The 23,491-nt window shown below is 42.4% G+C and overlaps 1 protein-coding gene across 1 annotated transcript in view; it reads left to right on the top strand.

Annotated features, from left to right (window-relative positions):
• LOC141020357 (rho GTPase-activating protein 6-like) overlaps positions 1-23,491 on the top strand; it is a 49,023-nt gene that overhangs the window by 17,680 nt on the left and 7,852 nt on the right. The window contains exons 2-9 of the mRNA XM_073495405.1: positions 10,211-10,370; positions 14,559-14,630; positions 18,082-18,230; positions 18,484-18,612; positions 18,703-18,898; positions 19,023-19,078; positions 21,426-21,576; positions 21,697-21,845. Of these exons, the coding sequence (XP_073351506.1) occupies positions 10,211-10,370; positions 14,559-14,630; positions 18,082-18,230; positions 18,484-18,612; positions 18,703-18,898; positions 19,023-19,078; positions 21,426-21,576; positions 21,697-21,845 (1,062 nt within the window). The remainder of the gene's footprint in view (positions 1-10,210; positions 10,371-14,558; positions 14,631-18,081; positions 18,231-18,483; positions 18,613-18,702; positions 18,899-19,022; positions 19,079-21,425; positions 21,577-21,696; positions 21,846-23,491) is intronic.

A 23,491-nucleotide genomic window follows, 5' to 3' on the forward strand; every position in this document is an offset into this window, starting at 1 on the left:
TGGTCGCTGAAAGACTGCGATTGTCATCTGCTCGGGTCTGCTTGGCAAGTGGTTGGGCTTACCGCTGAGTTGTGACCTTAATTTGAGCTTCAAATCACTCCGTAACACACATACTGTACTGTGTAGGCCTGGAGGAACTCACATAGACACACACACACACACACACACGCATGCTGGTCAAGGACTGAGCGGCGATTGCCTAGGCCGTCTCCACTGCTGCCATCAGGTCACAATCAGTTTGTCTCAGCTCGAGTGGAGCGCATTTTTTCCACTTATTTATGTTAAAACGCACATGATCCAACACACCAACTTGCACGCTCACACACACGACAATCACTATAAGAGCTCTACTCTCCATACAGGATTAGTAATGATTAACCAGCTTCATTAGCTCAGTTGGCGAGCGTGGTCAGCGAGAGAGGAGGAGAATTTATAGAGCTTGGTTTGTGTGTGTGTGTGTGTGTGTGTGTGTGTGTGTGTGTGTGTGTGTGTGTGTGTGTGTGTGAAACGAGATGCGATGCCAGAGGGCCACATATTGGCCGACGAGATAATTGCAGATTTGATTATTTTTATTTGTGTACGTTTTAATCGGCCTAGAGAATGACACTATGGTTTTCTTTAACACTAGTTGTCTGAGAGAAAAAAAAAAGAAATTATCTGTGGATTGCTTAAAGCTAAGCATTGAGTTGGAGGCTCACCAGCCCAAAAAGTTGGTGACCTGTTTGACGACTCAGGCATGACACTCAACAGTAACCTTCCTCTCTCCAGAACTGCATAATGCACCTCTGAATGGCATTTTTACAAACAGCAACAAATCCTACGTAGTACGCCTTTAATTATTCACTAACCGTATCTGAACAACCTGATGAAGATGAAAACACAACATGAATTGATGTTCAATTATATTGTCTTCCTGTTAAGCTGCTTATGTCCTCTAACAACTTCTACAAGACAGCTTGAAGGTTGCCCTGGGAGGCAAAACCCAGGGCGAAAAACCCCACAAAAACATTATTATTATACTGTATTTGTATAATATTTAAAGGGACATCAATATTTTTAGTAATGTAAAGCTCAGTGGCGGACACAGGATGTTTAAGGGGCAGGGGCGGACAAATAAAAAGGGCACCAGTTGTATCTGGGGGGGCAGTTCACTACTTATTTTTTCCCACCCTAGAGGGCACTTCGTCATGTTTTATCTTCCATAGGGGCATCCAGGAGCACACTTTTGCTGTGTTTTTTCAAACATGGTGGCAGCCCCCCACCCCTCCTGAGTCCACCACTGTCAAAGCTTGCCTTAATTTGATTAAGGAGCCAATAAGAGAGCAGCAAACTAACACTTAACCTGGGAGGGTCAGAAATGTGAATTGTGGAAAGCCCCTCACTCAAATTACAATCTTGGAGGAGATAAAGCTGGATGGAGATGAGAGGAATAAAACAGTAAAGTTATCCATTTTTTCATAGTCTGGCTCCTGGACCATCCCAAGATATTTGAAGGTTTCCAAACACGCCTTGCAAGCAAATGAATGGTTTGCAAGGCAAAGTAGGGGCGAGGAGCAATTAGTCGCATGTTCAACACAGCTGTGCTCTACTTTACTCCGGTTTCTCTTGATGGACGAGTGATCGTGAAGTCGAGGAATCGGCGAATCGGAAAGTTACGACGAAGAGGCAAGCGATAGAGTTGTATTTGAAAATGTTAGTCGCATGTGCACAGACTTTAAGTTTGCTCTCCAGCACAAACACAAACTCGAAATACTCGAGTCCACTGTTGCAAACAGGAGTTTAATATCTCTGACATAAACCAAGTCTGCCAACGACAGCTGACAGAGAAACACACTGACAGATTTTTGGATGTGATCTGTGGTCGGCCTGCCATCCACCATCCACACATTATCTCAACTTCTCCTACTATCAACTGTAGTGTTGATACAATACCTGATTTTCTTTGCTTTCGCAGCTTACGTAACCATTATGCAAGATCCTAAATCTTCCCAAATCTGTCTTTAAAATGTTTGAAGTCCGCCCCGAGGCTTTAGATGTGCCTGCCAATGATTGGGGGTAATATTTGGGGCACACACACTCGTAAGTTGCTCATTCTTGTGACGGAGCCAGGAAGGCCTCATTAAATGCAAAGGCAGACGAAAAACAACACGCAGTGAAAGCTGATACCCACACATGAATGCTTTGCGCTAATTTTCCAAGCGTGGATTTCCTCGCTGATTTACAGTGGCCCCCCCACAGACAGACAAAAAGTTATAAAGAGAATAATTTGAGTTCCTCTTAAGCAGTTTCACCTGAAAAAAACAAAAAGCTAAAAACACGATAGAATACTTCCATAGAAGTGCATACAAAGCTGTCAAATTCAGCGAGACCTCGTGAAGAATGTGCATCGTGGAGCATGTTTTTGAACTGCTCAGTGAATCAAAATCAAGTGTGGAAGTCCCCACAGAAGTTGTTTTGACAGTTCGGCTCGGCCAAGCTTTTGCATTTCGGTCCGTCTTAGAAAATAAGATAAACGATCACCACAGTGCGCTGAAGTAAACACCGCTTTTGTTGTCAGAATGTGATTCTTAGAGGAAAATGTGGGACAGATTGTCCTCCTCTGCATGATTATGCTCGCTGGAAAGGACAAAAAACTGGCTCACAGTTGTGTAAGTAATTTGTGAGTGAATGCTTGTGTTTTTTTCTTCCTCTACTGATTTTATGGACTTGTATTTTATTACAGCACGTTCTGCTTTTGGCCGGACGAATGCAGCTTATGTAATCATAATGTATATGCTGTTTGAATTTCCAAACACTTTGTACCTGTGCATGTTCATTTCACTGAATATACTTTGACTACCTTGGCTCGAAGACCGCAACTGATCCGAAATCTGTGTTTTTCATCCATTAAATGGAACACAAATGTGATTTTTTGAACTGAAATCTAACCCTTTGCGCATTCTGCATCAAGTCTTAATCACTGTTCACCTTAAAATTGGCTTCAAATGTCCAGAACAGTTTCCCTGAGCCTCACATTACATCTTCAGATATTTTAATTGACATTGATATGAAACATTTGAGGAGCTGAGAGCAACAAATGTTAGCTGGTACTAACTTTAAAAGGTGTTAGTCACTATTGCATTCATGTCAAAACAGCGCAGTTGTTCCAATCATCTGCCCCCTCAAGTGCTGGCCAACCTTACTTTGCTAACGTTAATGTCACTAACGCTAGCTACCTAATGTGAGGCGGTACCATTTTAAATGTAACATGTTGTTACATTTGTAGAAGTGTACTGTAATTTTACGTTTTTTCCCCCAAAAAACTGGCAACTAACAACTCTAGCTAATGCTAGGTAGTTAATGTTAATGTTGCTTATGCTAGCTAACATTAACTTCACTAACGCTAGCCAACTAACGCGAGCCAGTACCATTTTAAATGCAACGTCCTCTTACATTTGTAGAGCTGTACTGTGCTGTAAAACAGCCATTTTTACGTTTTTAAACAGGCAACTATCAAGACTCTTGATCGCTGACAAAACACAGATACCATGTGATACCGACGGCATTATATAATTGGCTGACAAGCCTTGTTAGAAGCTGGAACCTACTGTCAGAAACAAACATTGTAAAAAAAAAAGGTTTGTCTACATAATCAATATGATCTTTACTACATGACCTAATCCACTTAATCTACAACTAACTGCCCTTTTCTCTGCATTGGAATGGGCGGTATGATAATTGCTTTTAAACCCATAACAGGTAATTTTCCTCACAGAACACTCTGTTTGCATGACCTCCCATACTGGAGGTCTATAACCTCACATTTTACAGCCAATGATAAGCCTAATACCGTCAAATTACTTTCCTACTGGGGTTATGTAACTTGTGTGTGGATAACAGCGATCTATAATTTGGTGGTTAGTTTCCCCCTCAGGCGGTGTCAGGGACAACCCAAAACAGGTGGAGAAGCCAATTAATTGTTAGTGTGTGACAGATACATGTACAAACATATACATACACACACACACACACACACACACAGACCCACAGCACTGGCTGACAAGCGAGGGTGGTCAGTAATTACAAGCAGATGTGAACCATGAGGAGGTTTCAGGTCAGCGAAAGCAATCTATTACATGCATGCATGGAGCCAACCTGTAAAAGACAAAAAAGGAGGGGGAAGAAAGACGTGTTGAAAAATACTTGTGCATTCCTGTGGATCAGTGTTGTGGCACAGAAACTCTGCTCAAGGGTCATTTAAAGGCAGCTGCAACACGAAAAGAAGGAAAACAAACCCAAAGTACAATGGGAAGAATTTTGGAAAGCTCTTTAGTGTCTTTAATCACCGTGAGCGACCTTTTCCTGGGCCTCTGATACCTTCCTGCAGTATTAGTACACGTTTAAAGGTCCAATTCGTAAAAATGTAATTTAAAAAAGACTCCTTGGGATGCACAATCTGAACTCAAGGGACAGAGCTTTGGCATCGGAGGCATTCTGGTATCCATTTGTAGTCGGCTTGCTGTCAGTGGTTTAAACAATCACATTTGAGTGGGCTTTGGTGTCGTGCAGTCCATGTGGGGAGCAAACTTGCAAAGGCATTAGCCACAGTGCTGACGACAAACATACCTTTTGTTTAGCTTTTATTGCATTGCAATCGCACTAATTAGACTTGAAACGATGACCTGCACACGGGAGAGGAAGTCTCGGACCGGATATATCCACCAGAGGCTAAATGACGGAAAGGACAATTGCTGATGGGTTCCGACACTAAATACTGTATGATTTGACATGTATTCAAATCCTCTGGGTAAACAAGACTGAGTCTTCCTAGTAGTGCACGCTAACTGCCCTGTGAGGATCTCTACATGATGGTGCTAACATGCTCATGATAACAGTATCAACATGCTGAAGTTTTGCAGGTATAATGTTTACCAATGTGCACAATCATAGTTTAGGGTGTTTGCATGCTAACATTTGCAAATTAGCACTATACACAAAGTACAGGCGAGGCTGAAGCTTATTAGCTTTGCAGTTATATGGCCTCAACCATCATGTCAAGTCGTTAGGATTTATCCTCTGGGAACCATGAAGGTCGGCACAATATGTTACGCCAACCCATCAAGTAGATTCTGAAATATTTCACCGGATTAATGAACACTTTGGTATCCTGCTGACTTTTCATTTAGTGCCACCAGTGAGTCAAAGGAATCAGGATTCATCATCTGGAAACCATGAATGTCTACACAAAATTTGAGATATTTCAATCTTCAGATTGGTGGATAGACCAACATTGCCATCTTTAGAGCCACGCTGCTCTTAAGGTCAAAACTCATTAGTGGATTTACACCCTGTTGATTGCTCAAGCCAGTGGATTAAAAGCTTTATAACCCATGGAAGGAGGATTTTCTTCATTGTCTCTATTTACTGTTGTGCAGGGTTGTAATACGGATAAATCCAACAGCACTTGAAGGCAGCGTGTGTATGCATATGATTCTATCAGGCATGAGGTTAGCTGTAACTATGTCACGTTGCTCCAGGTCAATAATAGTCACACAGTATATGGAATATTGAGCGGGAAAACATCAACTGTGTTGTTTATTGTTGGCAGCAACATGGAATGGTGCTGTCAATAAGTCATCAACCACAGTAATGATTCAGAGAGGACGATCAACAAGTGTGCCACTGCCCGGGTGTGTGTGTTGCAGGTGCGTTACCATAGTAATATTTCTTTCACTTCCCCGAGCAATTTTGATTTTCTGTGTATGCGTTGCCAAGGAAACTGACATATTCTCTTTTTTCCCCCCGTGGCTTTTTTTTTTGCGCCATTTGTCCCTTTTGTCAGAAATAGAACAGAAACCACATGCAGCAGTGCACCGGATGACTGCGTGGTGCCGGTCCAGTCAGCAAAGTCACTGATGAGTCCGGTGTAACATCTGTCACAGAGCGACACATGATGAAGCCCGTGCAGGAAGGCTTTATATAACATTTAAAATCAGATTATAAGCAGATCATAACATTTAAACAGGCTATAATGTAGTTGTAATTAGGCTTTTATTAATGTAGTTTAACAACTATAACTCAGGTAACACTTTATAATAAGCATCATTAATACATTGTAAATGAATAGTTAGTTAAACACTCCAAACAAATATGAAATGCACTTTATGAACACACTTTCTTTTAATAGAGTAAAAAAAATAAGATTAAGTAAACAGCACACAAAACGCTGACAACAGGTACCAATAAACAATGAATGGATTATACGAATGTTTATAATGTATTATAGGCAATGGTGTGATAATGAGTTATGATGATTGTTATAAAGAAGCTTATATGATACGGGCTGAATGTGCACTACAACCCATTATAAGTAAGTTTGTAATGCGTTATAATGCATTATAGACATGGCCTTCATAGACATGCTACCAAATGGTTTATAAAACATTTATCAAGCAATTCATTATTGTAAAGTTGCAACTGATGTTTATAATACTGTGGAGTTCATGTATAAACATTAACATAACAATAAGTTAAGTTTAATTAACTATAAATTTAACATTTATTAATGATGGTTGCATGGGCTCCTTCTGTAATTGGATGTAGAAACATTAATGAAAGACTAAGAATATAAAATAAAATCTAAAATGTCCTAATATCTTCTTATAACGTATATAATATTGTAACTGCACGCTTAAATCTCTCTTTGCATGCTTTTACCACGTGTCTAATCTTTTTCTTTCTGTCCTCTTTGCTCCATACTGATTTATGTCTGCTGGTGCAAAATTGGATCAAGTGAAGCAAACTGGCAGAAAATATCATTTGTTAAACTGTGGATCATCTGATTAGATCTGCGCAGCCATTCCAGCAAACATCATCCGTGTCGGTGTAGGGGTGGGGTGGGGGGGTTCGATAGTTCTAAGAAGAAAACAGATGATGGCGGTTGTGTAAAGGCTTAGCAACCAGGCATATTTTGGAGACAAACATTAGGAGTTAAAGGATTGCGACAGTAGCTGCATGGCAGATTTGTCTCTATACAGGCTGTGCAAACAGTGTTGCGTCTCACTGAGCGGCGACGTCACACCGAGAGCGGCGATAATGAATGTTTTGGTTGTGCGTTCCAGAGGCGTTCGGCGTCACGGCGCGCCGCGGCTTCACATTTGTGAGATGAGCGGTCCATCCGAGCTGCGGACGGATTCGGTCCGGTAACATGTGATCTCATTAACCTGGATGGGCTTCACAATAACGTCGGTTATGATAATGTCATCCGTGTGCTTCTCAGCTCATTAACTCCACCGACACAGCCAAACAAATTAGCATTTACTGTAGCTGACCGTCATTATCTTCAGAGTGAGAAAATGAGCTCTTGATTAGATGACAAAAACAAGCATCTGGAGACTGAAACATCTAATCATGAACTCACAGTTACTCCTCACCATGTTTGCGTCTGCTGCTGTTCAGGCTCGTCTGATGTCCGATTAGGTAAACTTGGCTATCACCTCTAAACGCTTCAAGGCCAAAATGGATCCAAAGCAGTGCTTTTTTGCTCCATTAAGTGGAATGCTGATGTGGAAAAGGGCTTTATTTATAGCTAAAATCTGTAACTTTCCACAAATTCTGCATCATGTATTACATAACACAGTTAAGGAACTTGTGTGTCTCTCCCTCTCTGCAGAGGCTTCTTCTTCTTTTGTTTTTCTACTGTAGGGCAGGGCCGTAGCTAGCAGCGAGGACACTGAGGTCATGTTCCTGGTATTTTGTCTTGGGATCTGGGGGTTTTAGTAGCGTATGGGAAAGTTCTCTTTATTCAACACCTAAAAGAAATATATGGTGGGTGTTTTAAGGCTGATTTCAGTCTTTGAGACCAAAAAATAGGATTTGGACATTTCAATTAGCTGTTTCAAAGTTAATATATGTTGCAGCGACCATAAGCTATCAAGAAAAAGCATGTGCAACAGCTTTGGTTTGCACAGACCTTGTCTACATTATTAGCTAGAGGTAGCGAGCCATTAGCCGGAGCAATGAGACTGAATGGCGGTGCATGCAGACAGATAATCCACCCATGATAAATGCACAATCTTATCATCTTACTGCACTCAGCCGTGCCCGTGACAAAAATAATCTAACCTGAAATTAACATTCAGTGAAGAAATGTGTATATCAGACAGATAACCCAGTGCTTACAGATGTGCTGTGTGTTTTTTTTCCGACCCTCTCAAACAAACAAGACATCACGATTTAACAAGAATCTGCTCTGTCGAAAGTCAAACCGAGCGGGTCGGCTTTGCAGCGTCTCGGTTTGTGAATCTGAATGGCGTCCCTGCGGGTCATGCAGGCTTTCGGCTCATTGTTGCCAGAGTCCAGCGGTGATACCAGGATTTAGTCTGCCCCCTTCGCTCTTCTCTCAGCATTCCACGGGTTTCATAGGCTGACACTTGAGAAGTGGAGCTCATCCATCCTCATCAGAAACCCTGCTGGGCAGAACCAGCTCGGCGGAGTTGAGGCCCTCTTATTTTACTTTTCCAACTGTTTGTCTTTTCTTTTGCTGTGTGTATGTGTGTACGTTTGAGTGTGTATAGGCATGTGTGTGCGCCTCCTCAAGCTGTGTGTGAGGTCAAGCGGGAGGGAAAAGGGTTTCCTCAGCCAGCGATAAGGAATGGCATACACTGGCGCGCACATACAACAGCTGCGCTGGCTAAAAATGCTCTATTAAAAGGGGGCAACTTCTTTTCCGGCCGGACCTGTGACTCGTGACACATGCACACACACTCAGGTGGCTCTCCGGGTTGTCCTGTTTTCCCCATCCATGGCTGAATGATGGCTCTGTTGCTTCACTGCACTAAGTGGGGTCAAATAACAAGAGAGTTGACAGCGGGAGGAAGGACTTGCAAGAAAATATTGTTCATAGAGGCCCGATCGTGAAAAGGCAAAGCGAAGCTGTTGACATAAAGGCTTCAGCGTTTCTCGAGAAGGCTCGAGGAGGACGGAGGGAGAAGCAACGTGATGATTTTTTTTTTTTTTAAAGATATAAACTGTGATGCAAAACGGTTTCTCTGTGCTTGCAGCAGACCAAAAATCGAGACCAGAACATAAACACAGACACATTAGAGAGTACACTTGTAAGCTCTCTGTCTGGATAAGGCATTAGATAAATTGCAGCAGTGTCTCCTCTCCTTCTTTCTTAACCCTCTCCCTCTTCCTGACCTCTCCTCTCAGCAGACACAGGGAGAGGAATGCATGACCGGAGATTCGGATGACTCGAGCGTTCAAAGCCGGAGCGGTTCTCCGGGTCCCCGGCAAATTCATTACAATCCAGTTCCACCTTGATCACAGATTAACATCCAAAGCTGCAAATATAACCTGTCTGAGTCATGGCGCTCATTTTTCAGCCACAGACTGCTTCTTTCTGTACGCCGTAGTAACCACATCTCCTCCTCCACATATGCTATGCATTCTTAAGAATGGTTTATGTGTGGAAAGGCATATTGCAGATCCATCAGTGCAGAGCTGCTCCATGTCCCCACTTGCACCTGAAAGAGAAAGACAGTTTTTTTTTTTCTCCCCGTCTCGCTGTTTATCTGTGTGTGTGTATTTCATACATTTAGTTTGGCTTACGTTCCGCTGTTGTAAAAGTCACATCCTTGCACACATGTTGTACTTTTCCGACATTTCATTATGTTCTTTATTTTTTAGGATTGTTGGTCGGACTACATTTTATCTTATATAATCTGCTCCCAAGCTTATCGTCTATGAGAATCACATAAAAAAAGCATTTTCATCCTCATCTTTTATTACTCTTTTTTAGCTCAAGGCCTCACATGCATTAAAGGCCCATTCTGGTATTTTTAAACCCGGGATCTTTACATTATCTTTACATTAGTCTAAATGACTAATAGGTACAAAAGGTTGTGGAATTAGATCCATTAGAGCACCTCAGCTGGCAGTGATGAAATGGGCTGCCCTGGCTGCAGTGTAATCCTTGGGGGCAAGTTTCTGACAACATAATGGAAAGGGTCGCGACCAAAATAGGCCTTTCTGTGAAAGAGTAGAACTCTCAGACCCACCAGACTCCATTGAAAAAAATAGTAATTTTACCTCACAGAACACAGCAGTTGCTGGTCAAACTCCTGCCTCCATTGGAAGATGAAAAACATACATGACTGTTTGTGTATCCGCTTGTACAATCTGATGGTCTTACCATACTCTATGTGTTGTTCACTTTTGTCCACCCCAGGGTGATTTCACCTGGAGCAGCCTGTCGGGACGGAGCGTGCGTCTGATGCCGGTTGCCATCCAGAGCTTGTCGGAGCTGGAGAGGGCCAGGCTGCAGGAAGTGGCCTACACCCGTTTACACCAGGACTATGACCTGGGATGTCAGATAACCATGCCAAAAGGTGGGAGCAGCATGTGTGTGGTTGCATGCATATTGCAGACCTGAGTTAAACGCTGTTACATCATTTTTTGTTAGTTCCGGATGGGTGGGATTTACAGCTCCGGCATACTTTAAGACCCTGACATTTACGTGACTGTTAACTGTGGCGAAACACATCTGTGATCGGCTCCGGAACTGTTGCTTCCCATTTGATATTCTTAACCCAGGTTTGCTGTGTAAGCTTGTGCAGCTACTTTCAAGGGTCCCATAAAGAAAAGCCTCTGACCACATCCTCTTGTCATCCCTCAAGTGTCTTTAAGGGAAGTCATGTAGGGTCTATGTTTGGAGAAGTCGTGACAACACATGAGTTTAGATATAAACCGTACTTCACTTTGGGATCGGGTGCTTCCTGTTTGACTTGGTATTTGTTGACCCTCCTCCTCGTAATGACACGCGACTCCCTTTTCTGCGCAGCTGAGGCTGAGTGCAGTCACCCCACTCGTCACCATGCAGGCTCTATTAAAAGTGTTGCATGAGCAGGCTGTATCTGTATTTGTGGCCCTATTTGAAACCTAAACATCTGTATTTAGGTCTTGTAAACCAAACCATAAATTTGACAAATTAATCCAGATGTTACAGAAATAGGCAGGGCACTGTGGCTGGTGGACTTTGCGGTTTTGTGTCCCACTGGGCCTGCCCATGCTAAAAATGTCTACATCTGCATCATAGTTTATAGATGGAAAATAAAAATATACAAAATTCCGCTACTAAAGGAAACAAGTCTATTTCAACTTCTTTCTTTTTTTGTAGTGCATGATGCAAGAGATCAGACTATCAGAACATTTTTTTTGTAATACAGCCACCTTGTTCAAAAATAGAAGTCTTAAGCCAAACAGACTTTAGAAAGCTCCCTCCAGAGCCACACAAGGCGTTATACAACTGTTTTCACAGGCTGATGAGTTCTTGTCATGAAGTAGAGTTTATGTAAAATTGTAAAACCCCCAGGTTAGAGAAAACACAGTAAAACTATCAGCCAAACATCCTTTATAGATAAGTCTGTACATTTGATCTGCTGTTCTTGTGGTAGGTGTGCGTGCCCACAGTGTTCCTGTTCAAACGTTTTGGGGTGTGTTCCCCCAACGTTCAAATAACATGATTATCAGTAGCTTAGATAATGAACTAATATCTGTTTATGGCCTCTTGTCACAGGTTGATGTGAGCTGGGACGAGTTAGCCAAAAATGAATTTGTTAAAAAGGTGCAATAAGTAAGAATAGGCCACTTGTCAAATTCATACTCCGCACAGCATGTCACCAGAGAAACCACTAACTGCTTATAACTGTAGCTCCCGTTAGCTAGTTAGCTTAGTTAGCAGTGCAGCTAGCAGTCCTATTAGCTCACTCGATTCTGTCCGGACTGGGTTAGGGCTGGTTAGCATGCTATCTTCATGGTCTTCTTTGAGATAACATCGAACGTCACATTCTGTTGATCATTTTTGTTAATGTTTTGAATGTTTTAAACTAAAATTCCTACATATTGCACCTTTAAAGGCCTGAGAATGTTAAATTATCCAGTAATTCAGATTTAGAAAAAGACCAAGGATAAAAAGAAAGTCGAGAAAAAAAAACACTATTTAGTGTAGCAGATATCAACATTATCTGCTTTCCTGTCCTGTTAATCATCCCATGATCCCTCACATCTTTCTTTTGACCCCTTCAGGGGTCCTGACCCCTAGGTTGGGAACCACTGAACAGTTGGCTTGATTAAAAACCCATGTTACTGTCTCAACACAGACTCAGTTCTAGTGCTGTTGATTTGCAGATTTAATGCTGCGCTCTGTCCTTGCTCACACAGATGCACACTGTACAGCATATATTCACTGCACTGTATAGGCCGCCATAGCTGCAGTATAGTGCAGCCAGTGGATTATCCGGGGCCTTGCATTCCAGCTGAAGGTTAAACCTCTCCCCACCATGATTTAATACGTACTTGTCTGTGTTGCTTATGAATTCCAGAGCCCCTAACGGCCGCCATGTGCTTGCTAGAGAAATATTTCAACTCGTGTGTAAAGACCGTGTGTGTGTGTGTGTGCTATTTCAGCGCTGCTAATGTGGACTTTAAAAGCCCTGCTGTTTCTCATATTTAGCCGAGTGGCGGGGGTCATGTTTCTAGTGTTTTTGCAAGAACGAAAAAAAACGGATTAGAGAGAGATAGGGCAAAGAGAGATGGGATGAGGGTGCGAGGAGAAGACGAAGCCGAAAGGTTCTTCAGACAGTTTCACAACTGGTTGGGAGTTGTGGAAGTTCGGAGGTTCGGGGGATTTCCGTACGGCTTTGGGAGCCATCTCTCAAAAATCCAAACCATTTCCTATCTGAGCTTCTCCCCTCTCTCTCACTCTCTCCCTCTCCATCACAACATCTGCTTTCTCTCTCCCCTGTCACACCCCCTCCTCACTGTTTCCCACCTATTATTCCCTCATACACCCAAAGATTTCACATCTTGTCCTTCTAACTCCACTGCTCGGAGTCTTGAAAGGACACGCAGGTTTCTCACATATCACCACAGTCGTAATAAATTGATCATCAAAGAACAGCAGCATTGTTGAACTTGTTCAGATCTGTCTGAAATGCTTGGACACATCGGGGAAACTGAACCGGCTCCCTGACGTAACAGTCTGCCATCGAGAGTGTTGTGGGAGCTGGATGAAATTTCCTGAACACCGCAAGTGACTCACTTGATACAGCGGAGGGGGAACATCTGGGAGTTCAAACTGAGGTTGCTAAACCAGCAGATCAAGGCAAAAAGACTCTCTGAAATCTCAAACGATCTGATGTGCAAGAGAGCAGAGTGACCGGGGCGATGGCGTTACAAGTTGCTGAGGTTTCCAGAGCTGACATCCTGGCCGAGACTTAAAAGCCACGGTTTCCACATTTTCCTGATCATTAATCAGCACATTCAGGAGTCATCCATCATGTTGACAGCTGACAAAGTGGCTTTCCTCCTTTCAGAGCGATCCGGTCTAGAACCTGGATGTGAAGCCGTCACACACACACGCACGTATAAACAGACCTTTCAGGGCAACCAGTGTGATTGCTTGCAGGTTTTTCTTGCATATTTGGCAATTGTTGTACATCAAATATGTTGACCTGTTATATCTACGTACACCAGTCTTACAGCAGATGTTTACATTTCTGAATTTGTATTATTACCTTATTAATATAGTAAATATTACCTTTCTGAGTTAGAATTTCTTTACCAAAACTACACACTGCACCTTTAATTTATAGATGAATAAACTTAGTTACCAGTTATTTCAGTGTTAACAAACAAAATGGGTTATAAAATGTTTATTAAAAGGTGCAATATGTAAGAATGAGCCACCTAGAGAAACAAATAGAGGGTCAGCACACCATCAGAGTAACTGCTAACTGTAGCTGCTGTTAGCTAGTTAGCTCAGTTAGCTGTGCTGCTAGCAGTCCGGACTGGGAGCTTATGGATCGGGGGAGTATAATTGTTAACACTGCTAGCATGGGTGCTTTGGACCTTTATGTGCTGGGGCTAGCTGGATAGCATGCTAACTCAGTAGATATTTCTGTAACACAATACAAAACTGCTATTTTTCTTACATTGTTTTGATAATTTTAGATAATTTTTGAACGTGGAATTCATACATATTGCCCCTTTAAGCAAGTGTAATAGATTTTATAGATCAACTACACAGTATTTATGAACCATGTATGAGGTTTTATAATCATCAGTTTACAATAAACACTTGCTTAATTGCAGGATATTTAAAAAAAGGTCTTGAAAATTCATTGGCAACAATGTGTGGTAACCCTGGGCGACACTAAAAGGTTGAAATCCAAAATGTATTATTCATGGGAAAATGTTATGAATACCCATAAGCAGTACAATATTTCCCACTATCCAAACTAAGAACATCCATGACACATAACAGCCAGTGTGGATAAACAATATAAGCGATTTAACATGTTTTGACAGGTTTTTCGGACGACTAATACAATCGCTGACCCTGTCTGGCATTTCAGTTAAATGGATTTGAGTTCATAGATGGCTTTCCCCCTGTGGTTAATTCACGTCTGCATTCCTGACATAAGCTTATTAGATATAATAAGCCAGATAAGATAGAGCAGATATGGAAGCCATTTGTTTCAGATGATTTATTTTCTTGTTTTTTTTTCACCGCACAGATGGACAGAAGAGGAAAAAGTCGCTGAGGAGGAAGTTGGACTCTTTAGCAAAGGAGAAGAGTAAAGACAAAGGTACGCCAAGTTCTTTTGACACGCACTTCACAGAGTTTTCCTCTCTCTCTGTCTCTTTGTCTTTTCTTTCAGCCTCTCTTTGTCACGACTCGAACATCTTGCTCTCCAGCCTGTGAGACGCGGGGCCGGTCCGCCGTCCCCGCCCCTCGGGCAGGTGAACAGTGAGGTTATAAAAACACAGTTTCTGTTTACTGGGCTTTGACAGTTTATATTTGGCCTAAGTGAAGGGACTCCTTGTAAGGGGACCGGCTCTGAGAAGCAGCCACTCACTCTGCTGCACTAAGCAAAGCATATTTGGCAGAAAGAGAAAGGGATCTTAGTGAAAGGAGCTCGGTTGCAGAGAGGAGTCGGGCTTTTCTTGTCAGATTTGAGAGAGTGCTAATCCAAGGGTCCCGTTTACGATAAATATGCAACGTCAAAAATATGCACACCAGTTCAGATTTTTGCTTCGCCGGCAGTTTTCTCAAGTAACTGACTAATATGGTATAAATGAGTCAGTAATGGTAATTGGCATTAATGTGATACTTTGGGTTTAGGGGGATTTAGCAACTGCACTCCTGTAAAAAGAACGCCAAGGCAGAAGTTAATAGTCCGACCAGTTTATGACAACTTCATCATTCAAACTAACAGTGTTTTATGTATGTGAATAACAACGTATATACAGTATATGCATTGTGGGCATGCCACTGTACATGGAGCATCCATGTACAGTAGTTTCTGAAACAGTCCACTGTAAAAAAAAATTCTCAAAGTGAATAAATTCTAGTAGCATTTTGGGTTTTGAGTAGCCAAAGACAAGCCAAAGTACCATAATGTCACCAGCTAGCTTGCCTATGTTAGCACAGGCAGAAAACATTAGATTTTGATGTAAGAAAACAAAAAAGTGATAGCATATAGTGTTAAATAGGCTGGGTATGTGATCTAAAAGGGTTAAAAGGCATTTTTAATTTCATCTCAAGTTTAACGTGTGACTAATAAATTACTTTTTCAGAAAAAAAGGCGGGAAAAAGTAGCCTACACTACATCTTAAAAATGAAATCCATAACACATGACTGCCTTTTTTCAGTTTTGTTGCTTTAACCTTATGGTGGCTAATGTTAGCCAACGCTAGCAAACTTTAAATTGCTGTGCAACTTACTTTACCGAGTGACTTGGCTGACTTAATGACTCTTATTTGCTTGTGCTACTGTTGCACTACATTTTAGCATTTGCTGGTAGCCTAGCTTTTAATTGCTATTGGTCACCACAGTTGCTGCAGTTCAGCAAAAGGTCCATAGAATCGGCTCCAGAAGCAAGTTTGTAATGCTGCAGGATGCTTAACTGAGCTAGGCTGGGTTAAATAGAGTAACTTAAAGGAAAGTGAGCTAAGCTAAGTGTGCAAAACGTCAAAAACTCTGTCAGGTAGGAACCACAGCCAAAGACTTTTTAAAGTAGCTCATATTTTGGAGCAGTTCATTATTGAAATTGGACGTAAAGTCACTGCTATCTTTGTCAGCCTTTGGAATAATCATTATTTACTGCTCCGATAAGCACAAGAAACAGCTGCCAAGCCCTGAGGTTTATATTGGAATGATGATGGAGCTGCTACAGTATGTCACAGCTGCGTTGTCTGGAAATAATACACATGCTTTGGCCGATCAGAACCTGATATTGTCAGCGGCATCTGTGGCAACTGTGAGCATATTGTTAAGTTACATCAGACATCCGGATGACATTTAGACTATCATGAGGAAAACAAACTGTCTTATTCCCAGAGGAACATTCATTTTGGAACAAATACTTCCACTTCTATAAATTACGTAACATTAACCTCAGGTGTAGGTTCGGTTTTCCCTCCACGGCGAGCCTGGCTTCACCCCTCCAGAGCAGATGGCTGAGATGTAACTGCGGTCCAGCTTGCCAAATGGATTCTAAGTTTAATTTTCTCCCAGGGTCCCTGAATACCAGCCGCGCACTTCACTTTGAAGCAGGCTCAGCTTTTTTCTCTGCGAGAGAGAGAGAAACACAGAGGAAAGTTGCCTTCTTTTGATGCAGCCACAGCACTCTGAGCTGTTGTGACCAGACCGCAGTCAAACTATATTCGCGAATAAGGTTTAATGGCCGGTATAATCTGCTCTGAGTGGCTTATGGGTGACGTTCTACCTCTGATAATATCAAGCAAATTGTCAGTCAAAGCAAAGATTTACTAATTGGTCTCTGAAATACTTTCCGGCACTTTCGCTGTCCTCTCCTAGTCCTGCGTGGTGAACTTCACCCATCTGGGACTTTGTGCACGTTAAGACAAATGTTTCATGTTAGTTAGAACTTTCCCCGAGGCGGTGAGAGACTTTCTCCTTGGACTCAGATCACATCCAGCTTATATAAACACACTGCACGGTCATGAATAAGAAAAGGGCATGAGATGGCGCTGAAAACCGAGCGGCTGTTCCCGAGGCCTGGAAAATGGAGATTTATGAAAATCTGACATTGGCCTGATGAACGTGGTCTGACCGTGGACGCGGTAAGAAGCGCTGTGCATTATGTTGGCAAATCACTGCACAAATATGCAGATCCAGATTGTGTATCTGTGCAACGTTACGTAATCGGCGTTAACTCGGCGATGCTGTAGAGCAAATTCGTTGTGTCACAGTGTTAGTGGTCATGTTGTTCAGGAACCACAGCCCTCCGCTTGTGGTTGTGGAATGCATTTCGCTTTCTCTCCCTCTGTTTTCCTTCGCCTCCTCTCCACACACACACGAACACACACACACACACACACTCCCGAACAGCTGGACTGTTTTTTCTCAGCTGTTGGCTCGGCCTTTGGGATTCAGTATAATGGAATATATAGCCTGCGATGGCCCAGTATGACATCATTTTTCTCTGAAGCGAGCCCCGCGCATATCTCCAACAAGTCTACGCTTTGCTTCACTAATAGAATACGTGTCTTTGCAGCTTCTTGCCAAAGCAAACTCCGTTCAGCCTCTCCAAAAAGACAGAAAATGGAACAAAGGGATAAGAGCAAGATAGAAAACATGCTAGCTGAACATATGCGTCAGTTGCAGAGCAGCTTCTAAAAATGACCTACATGACATTACTTGTGGGAAAGATTCATCAGAGTTGTGTGTTATTTCGGTCAAAGCCGCTATAATTATTGGTGTTCATTGCCAGGTTCCTGCCAGCTTTCCTCCTGTGATGTCTTATTTTGGAAAACAGATGTAGCACTGCAGAAGTGCTAGAAGAGCTTTAACTGACATGGTAAACATGTGTTTTTCGGCTTTTATCGCAAACCTCCAGCAGAAGTAATAAAGAGCTTCATTGGACATGTGTTAGGTGTTGGTGTTTAAAGTTCACAGATGCTGAGAGCTATTTTTGGGAGTTGCTAATAGAGCTTTCTTTTCTCTTCCTTCATTTAGAATAAAGTTTTATTCAACCTTCTCATTCCTCTGCCTTCATCTCCATTTTTACCCAGAATGCATACCCCAGGCCTTCAGCATACCGCTCTCCCAGGTCATCGGCAACGACCGAACGCACCGGCAGCGTCAGGACGGCTATCGTCAGGACCACATGCAGCGCGAGGAGCACAAGGACTCCTCCGACCTCGTCTCGTCCATTTTACAGGTCGGTCAGTTCATCCGGCGATTAAATGACAATATTCAATAGGCCATATTCACACGGCGGCCATTTTCCTCTGACATGCTCAGCGTGGGAACTTCAAATGTTGGGATTATGTTGTATGTTGTTCTATATTGCGAGTTGTATCCATAATCAGTAGATTAATCCATAATGAAAATAATCATTAGTTGCAGCCCTAAATTCTGTAGCATAAGTTGTCTGATTCTGACATATCTAACTTTTTTCATCTGTCCTGCAGTTCGCCACTAAGCGGCCGTCCAATAAGGAGTTATCCAGCAGCAACTCCTCTCTGAGCTCCACATCAGAGACAGCCAACGAGTCAACGTCACCCAACACGCCCGAGGCGGCACCACGAGCACGCAGGAGGGTAAGGCAAAATAACAGAACTGATTCCACTCTGAGCTACAGATTGACGTCAAGGTGTTTGAATTTGAATGAAACCATTACTGACCTCCAGGGAGGCATGTCAGTGGACTCCATCACCGACCTGGACGACAACCAGTCCCGCCTGCTGGAGGCGCTGCAGCTCTCTCTGCCGGCCGAGACGCCGAGCAAAAAGGAGAAGCACCGGGACAAGAGGCTGAGCCTCAATCCCATCTACCGTCAGGTGCCCCGGGTGGTCGACAGCTGCTGTCAGCACATCGAGAAATACGGTGAGCAGCTACTTTACCGCTGCGGCCAGCGTATATGTTCATCCAGTAGTTCTTTTATCTGTTACAGTGACAGCTGGTAGACAGCTCCTTTAATACTTTGAGTGTTTTTCCTTTTCCCTATCAGGTTTGCAGACCGTGGGGATCTTCAGAGTGGGGAGCTCCAAGAAGAGAGTCAGACAGGTGGGTGTCCCTGAATGTCTCCTTACTTGGAGTCTTGCAAGCACCATATCATGTTTCCTACCAACACATCAGTGGCTCATTTTATGCAGAAAGCTAAATGTTTTTGTGAAAAATGCTATTCACACGTTCTTTTCTCAACGGCACAAACAAAACCTCCTTTCTCAAAACAGATTGTGTGATCAGCAACACAGTGCACCGGAATGTTGTCGTCCCCGGTGCCAAAGTTCCTCCTGTTTCATTTGCCATTATATTTTCGTAAACAACCGTTCATCTGAAGAGCCTAGCACAGGTTCAGAAACATACGTCTTGAATTTCTGAAGAGACACATACAAAGTGATCCAACAGAGCTGCTCCTGATGCCGTATTTGTTATTCGAGCAAATATATTCTCACCAGCTCAGTACTCAACATTTTGCAGTAAGTTATTCTACTTACTCCTACACCTTTCATCATCTATTGACTACAGCGAAAACACAGCGAAAGAATACGTAAATGAGGGTCAAGCTTCATGGGTCGGTCAGTGTGGGCAGCATCAGTATTCACATAATCTTTTCATTGCATGTTTTTATAACACTGACTTCAAACTGTAGCTGTCACACTGAACTAAAGACACTTACTGCTTATAAAACGGCTACATGTGATTGTATGATCACATTGCATGTACACTCTTTAGTAATAAATCAGAGTGGCACATTGCAGAAGATCCTGAGGGACGAGGCTCTATCAGTCAAGATCTGTGTGCCGAATGAATTTATTTTCCCAAGACAGACCTTCAGGTACAATTTGTTTTAAACTGAATCATTATTTAACCATCCTGGAGTCCAGGGGGCCTCTTTAAAGGTCCCATATTGTGGAAAAGAGATGTCAATGTCTGTTTTTATCATAAAGCAGGTCCAGGTGCTATATAAATACTGTCAGTATCAAAATGCTCAATCCACAGACAAATGATGGGGTTATGATGTCACAAATATACAGTTACCGCCCTCAGTCACGCCCCCAAGCACAGCTGGTGTTGCAGAAACACAGTTGTCTGCTCAGGCCTGTGAGAACTGCCCAATCAGAGCAGACTGGACTTTTCAGAAAGTATGAGACAAAGTTTTTTTTGAAAGTTTTTTTTTTTTTTACATTTAAGCACTTTAAACACTTTCTAGTTGAAAACAAACAAAACTCCGGCCCTCGCAGATGACTAGTGTAGGAGTGTAAGAATAAAATTATGAGCCTGAAAATGTGCATAACATTGGACATTTAAGAGCTCCAAAAATAAATAAACTAAACGTTGTTTTGTTTTTTATGACTTTTACAGATTTATTTTGTGATTTTGCACATTTGAATAAACATGATTTTGAATACATTACGTTTCAGAATTCTGCTGCAGAAAGCTACGCATTACTTCTTTTAGGCGTCTCAACACCCCAGACGGCGTTATGATAAAGTTAAGATCATTGTTTTTATGCACATCTTAGTATAGAAGCAAACACAATAGAGGAAATCATGTTTATTTCATTTTTTGTTCTCATTTGAACTCACTAACTCTGCAACAGCATTCATTAAAAGGTTCTTCCGGTTATGAAAAACTGTGTTCGTTTGCTCTTACCTCATTGGAGAAATGTCAGTAAAGTGTGCTTCATGGGACAACAGTCCTGACAAATGACTACTTCTTTTCAATCAAAATGGTCCAATCTTGATGAAAGTGGTTAAATATTTTCATTGTGATCTTTAAATCTAATCACTGTGTCTTTTGATAGACTATTCTGTAGCTTTCTGTCTGCAGCAGACCAACATTTAAAGAACAGGAGGCAAATAGAAGAGATTAAATAGACCAAATTACTTGTTAAAAGTGGCTCCAATAAATAAAATAATTTATTAGTAAGGTGTTAATTGTAGTTAAATGGACCACTCTACGTCTGTGTGTGTTTATGTGTCTCCTCTTTATTATAAACTCACTAAATGAAATGGCCTGTATTCACACATCTGTATATGATGTGCCGCAAATGTAAATAGCCATTCTGCATTCTCTACCAGTCTGTGTTGATACAACCCAATGTCAACATTTATGCATTTGCCACCATTTGTAATCTGAAAACTGAAAAGTGAATACGCCGCGCAGATAGAGAGTGTATTGTGGATATACAGCAGTCTGATTCTCTGGAAGTCACCCAAAGGTCAGATCGTAAAGATTAAAATGCACACTGGTAAAACTAGTTTCTACCAGGTCACTCACAGGACCAACAGGAAGTGAGTGTGTGTGGGTGTGTGCACTTCTAAGAAAATGTCCATTGTTGAATGCAGAGGATGTTTCTGAATCCCCCTCTTCCTCTCTTTCTCTTTTCTTTGCGTCCCTCCTTCAGCTCCGTGAGGAGTTTGACCGCGGCGTTGACGTCCAGCTGGACGAGGAGCACAGCATTCACGACGTGGCTGCTCTGCTGAAGGAGTTCCTCAGGGACATGCCCGACCCTCTTCTAACCAAGGAGCTCTACACGGCCTTCATCAACACCACATGTAGGCTTCATCTTCCCTTTCTTCCCCTGACTTCCATCTTCTGTATTGCTTTTCTTCCTTCTGTTTCTCTTCTCTCCATTTTATTCTTTCTCACCATATCCATCCCGACCTGTGTTGCAGTGTTGGATTCAGATGAGCAGCAGAGTGTCACTCAACTACTGGTCTACCTGCTCCCAGCATGCAACAGTGATACTCTCCACCGCCTCTTGGAGTTTCTGTCCACCGTGACCGACCACGCCAACGACCGGCAGGACAAAGACGGGCACGAGGTGAGCGCCAGTTTTGATTTACAGGAAAAAAATCCTCCATTAAAAATCCTTGGCTTAAAGGTCCAGTGTGTAGGATTTAGTGTCATCTAGTGGTGAAGTTGCAGATTTCTGTTTCCCTGTAGATAAAAAAGGCTCATTCTAAGGTAAACAAAACAATTCATTCCTACACACTGGACCTTTAAGTCGCAAAAAACTAAAATCAGAGGAAAATCCTTGTCCAAAACATCCAGATGCAGTTGTTTTTCGGCTCGTGCAAACACGTGCTTATATGGAGCACTTAGCAGCATTTTCTTTGCCCTGTGTTTCCACCTCATTGGGAGGAAATTACCAAAGAAGTGATAGGAATCAGTTTGTGTTGCTGGTATGAACACACATTTCTCTGTGCCGGCAGGCTTGAAACTGCACAAGTGGTCCGTGCAGGTGCTGGTGAAGACTACTGCATATGTGAAAAGAGTGTGACACCAAAGGGAGCAAAATAAAAGTTGGGGACCAGACAATCTTTTTTTTGATTGGCTACATCCTGCCCGTTCAGTAATGATACAATTGAAGTATGTAAACCTAGGACCCCCACATAAAAGTATGAACCTGAAAATTAGTACAATATGACCTCTTTAAATTTCCTACAGTTACGTGCCAATCTGAGCCTGCTTTCTTTGATGTTCAGTAGAATCCAACTAACTGAATTGTTGGTTAATGCTGCATTCCTCAACTCAAAAAACAGCGACAAATTTCTGGGCTCCTACAAGAAAAAGTACCATTGAACGCCACTCGAAAACCAAAATCACCACCTTTAAACTCAAATTCATCTGCCCCGACTTCACCAGGGACAAGTTTTAGGTTAACTTTTGATGTTGTGTGCCCGGAACGTTTAAAAGGTCAGAAGTTGGAAATTTCATGGACATTGACTGGAACACCGTATTAGAAACTGGGATGGTAGTCATGAGGGGAGTAGAGGTCGGAATAGAGGATCACATCATGATCAGTGATTCCGAATGGTTTAATGATATTCCCTCTACTTTTCCAGTCCCACACCCCTTTTTGATTTAGTTACCATGGACTCATCCAGTGTGTGTGTGTGTGTGTGTGTGTCAGCAGTGAAAGTTTATTTTAGTGACTCTGCAAATGTGTAATCTCACCATTATGTGTGCGTATGTGTGAGGAAAAAAAAGTGTGTTTTGGCTGGTTTGAGCACAGATGGAAGTGTGTTTTTGTTGTCTCGTGTGTATACATGTGAATCGTCTCCAACACTGACGTGTGCGCGCGTTTTTTTTCCCCTTCACGACTCCAGTATCTGTATCTGAGATCGTGACAGGAAGTCTGAGCGTTTCACACATCAATACTTTCAGCCGTTTGTGGCTCCCGTCGTCCCCTTTGGGACTGGGAGTGGAGAGGGAGGAAACTGGGATAGAATCAGAAAAATGAATTTATCTCTAAAAAAAGCTGTCCGAGCTCTGAGGGGATGGCTGCTAATTGTGTCACAGGATGCACATCATCACCCAACCCTGGTAGAAACAGATTCAGGCGTCATACACTCCAACACCTTCGGTGTTAACAAACCCTATGTGAGAAAATGACAAAAACAGGGAGGGGAGATGTGGCAAGAGAGACACAATGTTGGAGGGAGAGGCGAGAAAATCAACATGGAG

Source organism: Pagrus major, chromosome 24 (genome assembly GCF_040436345.1).
Source record: "Pagrus major chromosome 24, Pma_NU_1.0".
NCBI classification, from domain to species: domain Eukaryota; kingdom Metazoa; phylum Chordata; class Actinopteri; order Spariformes; family Sparidae; genus Pagrus; species Pagrus major.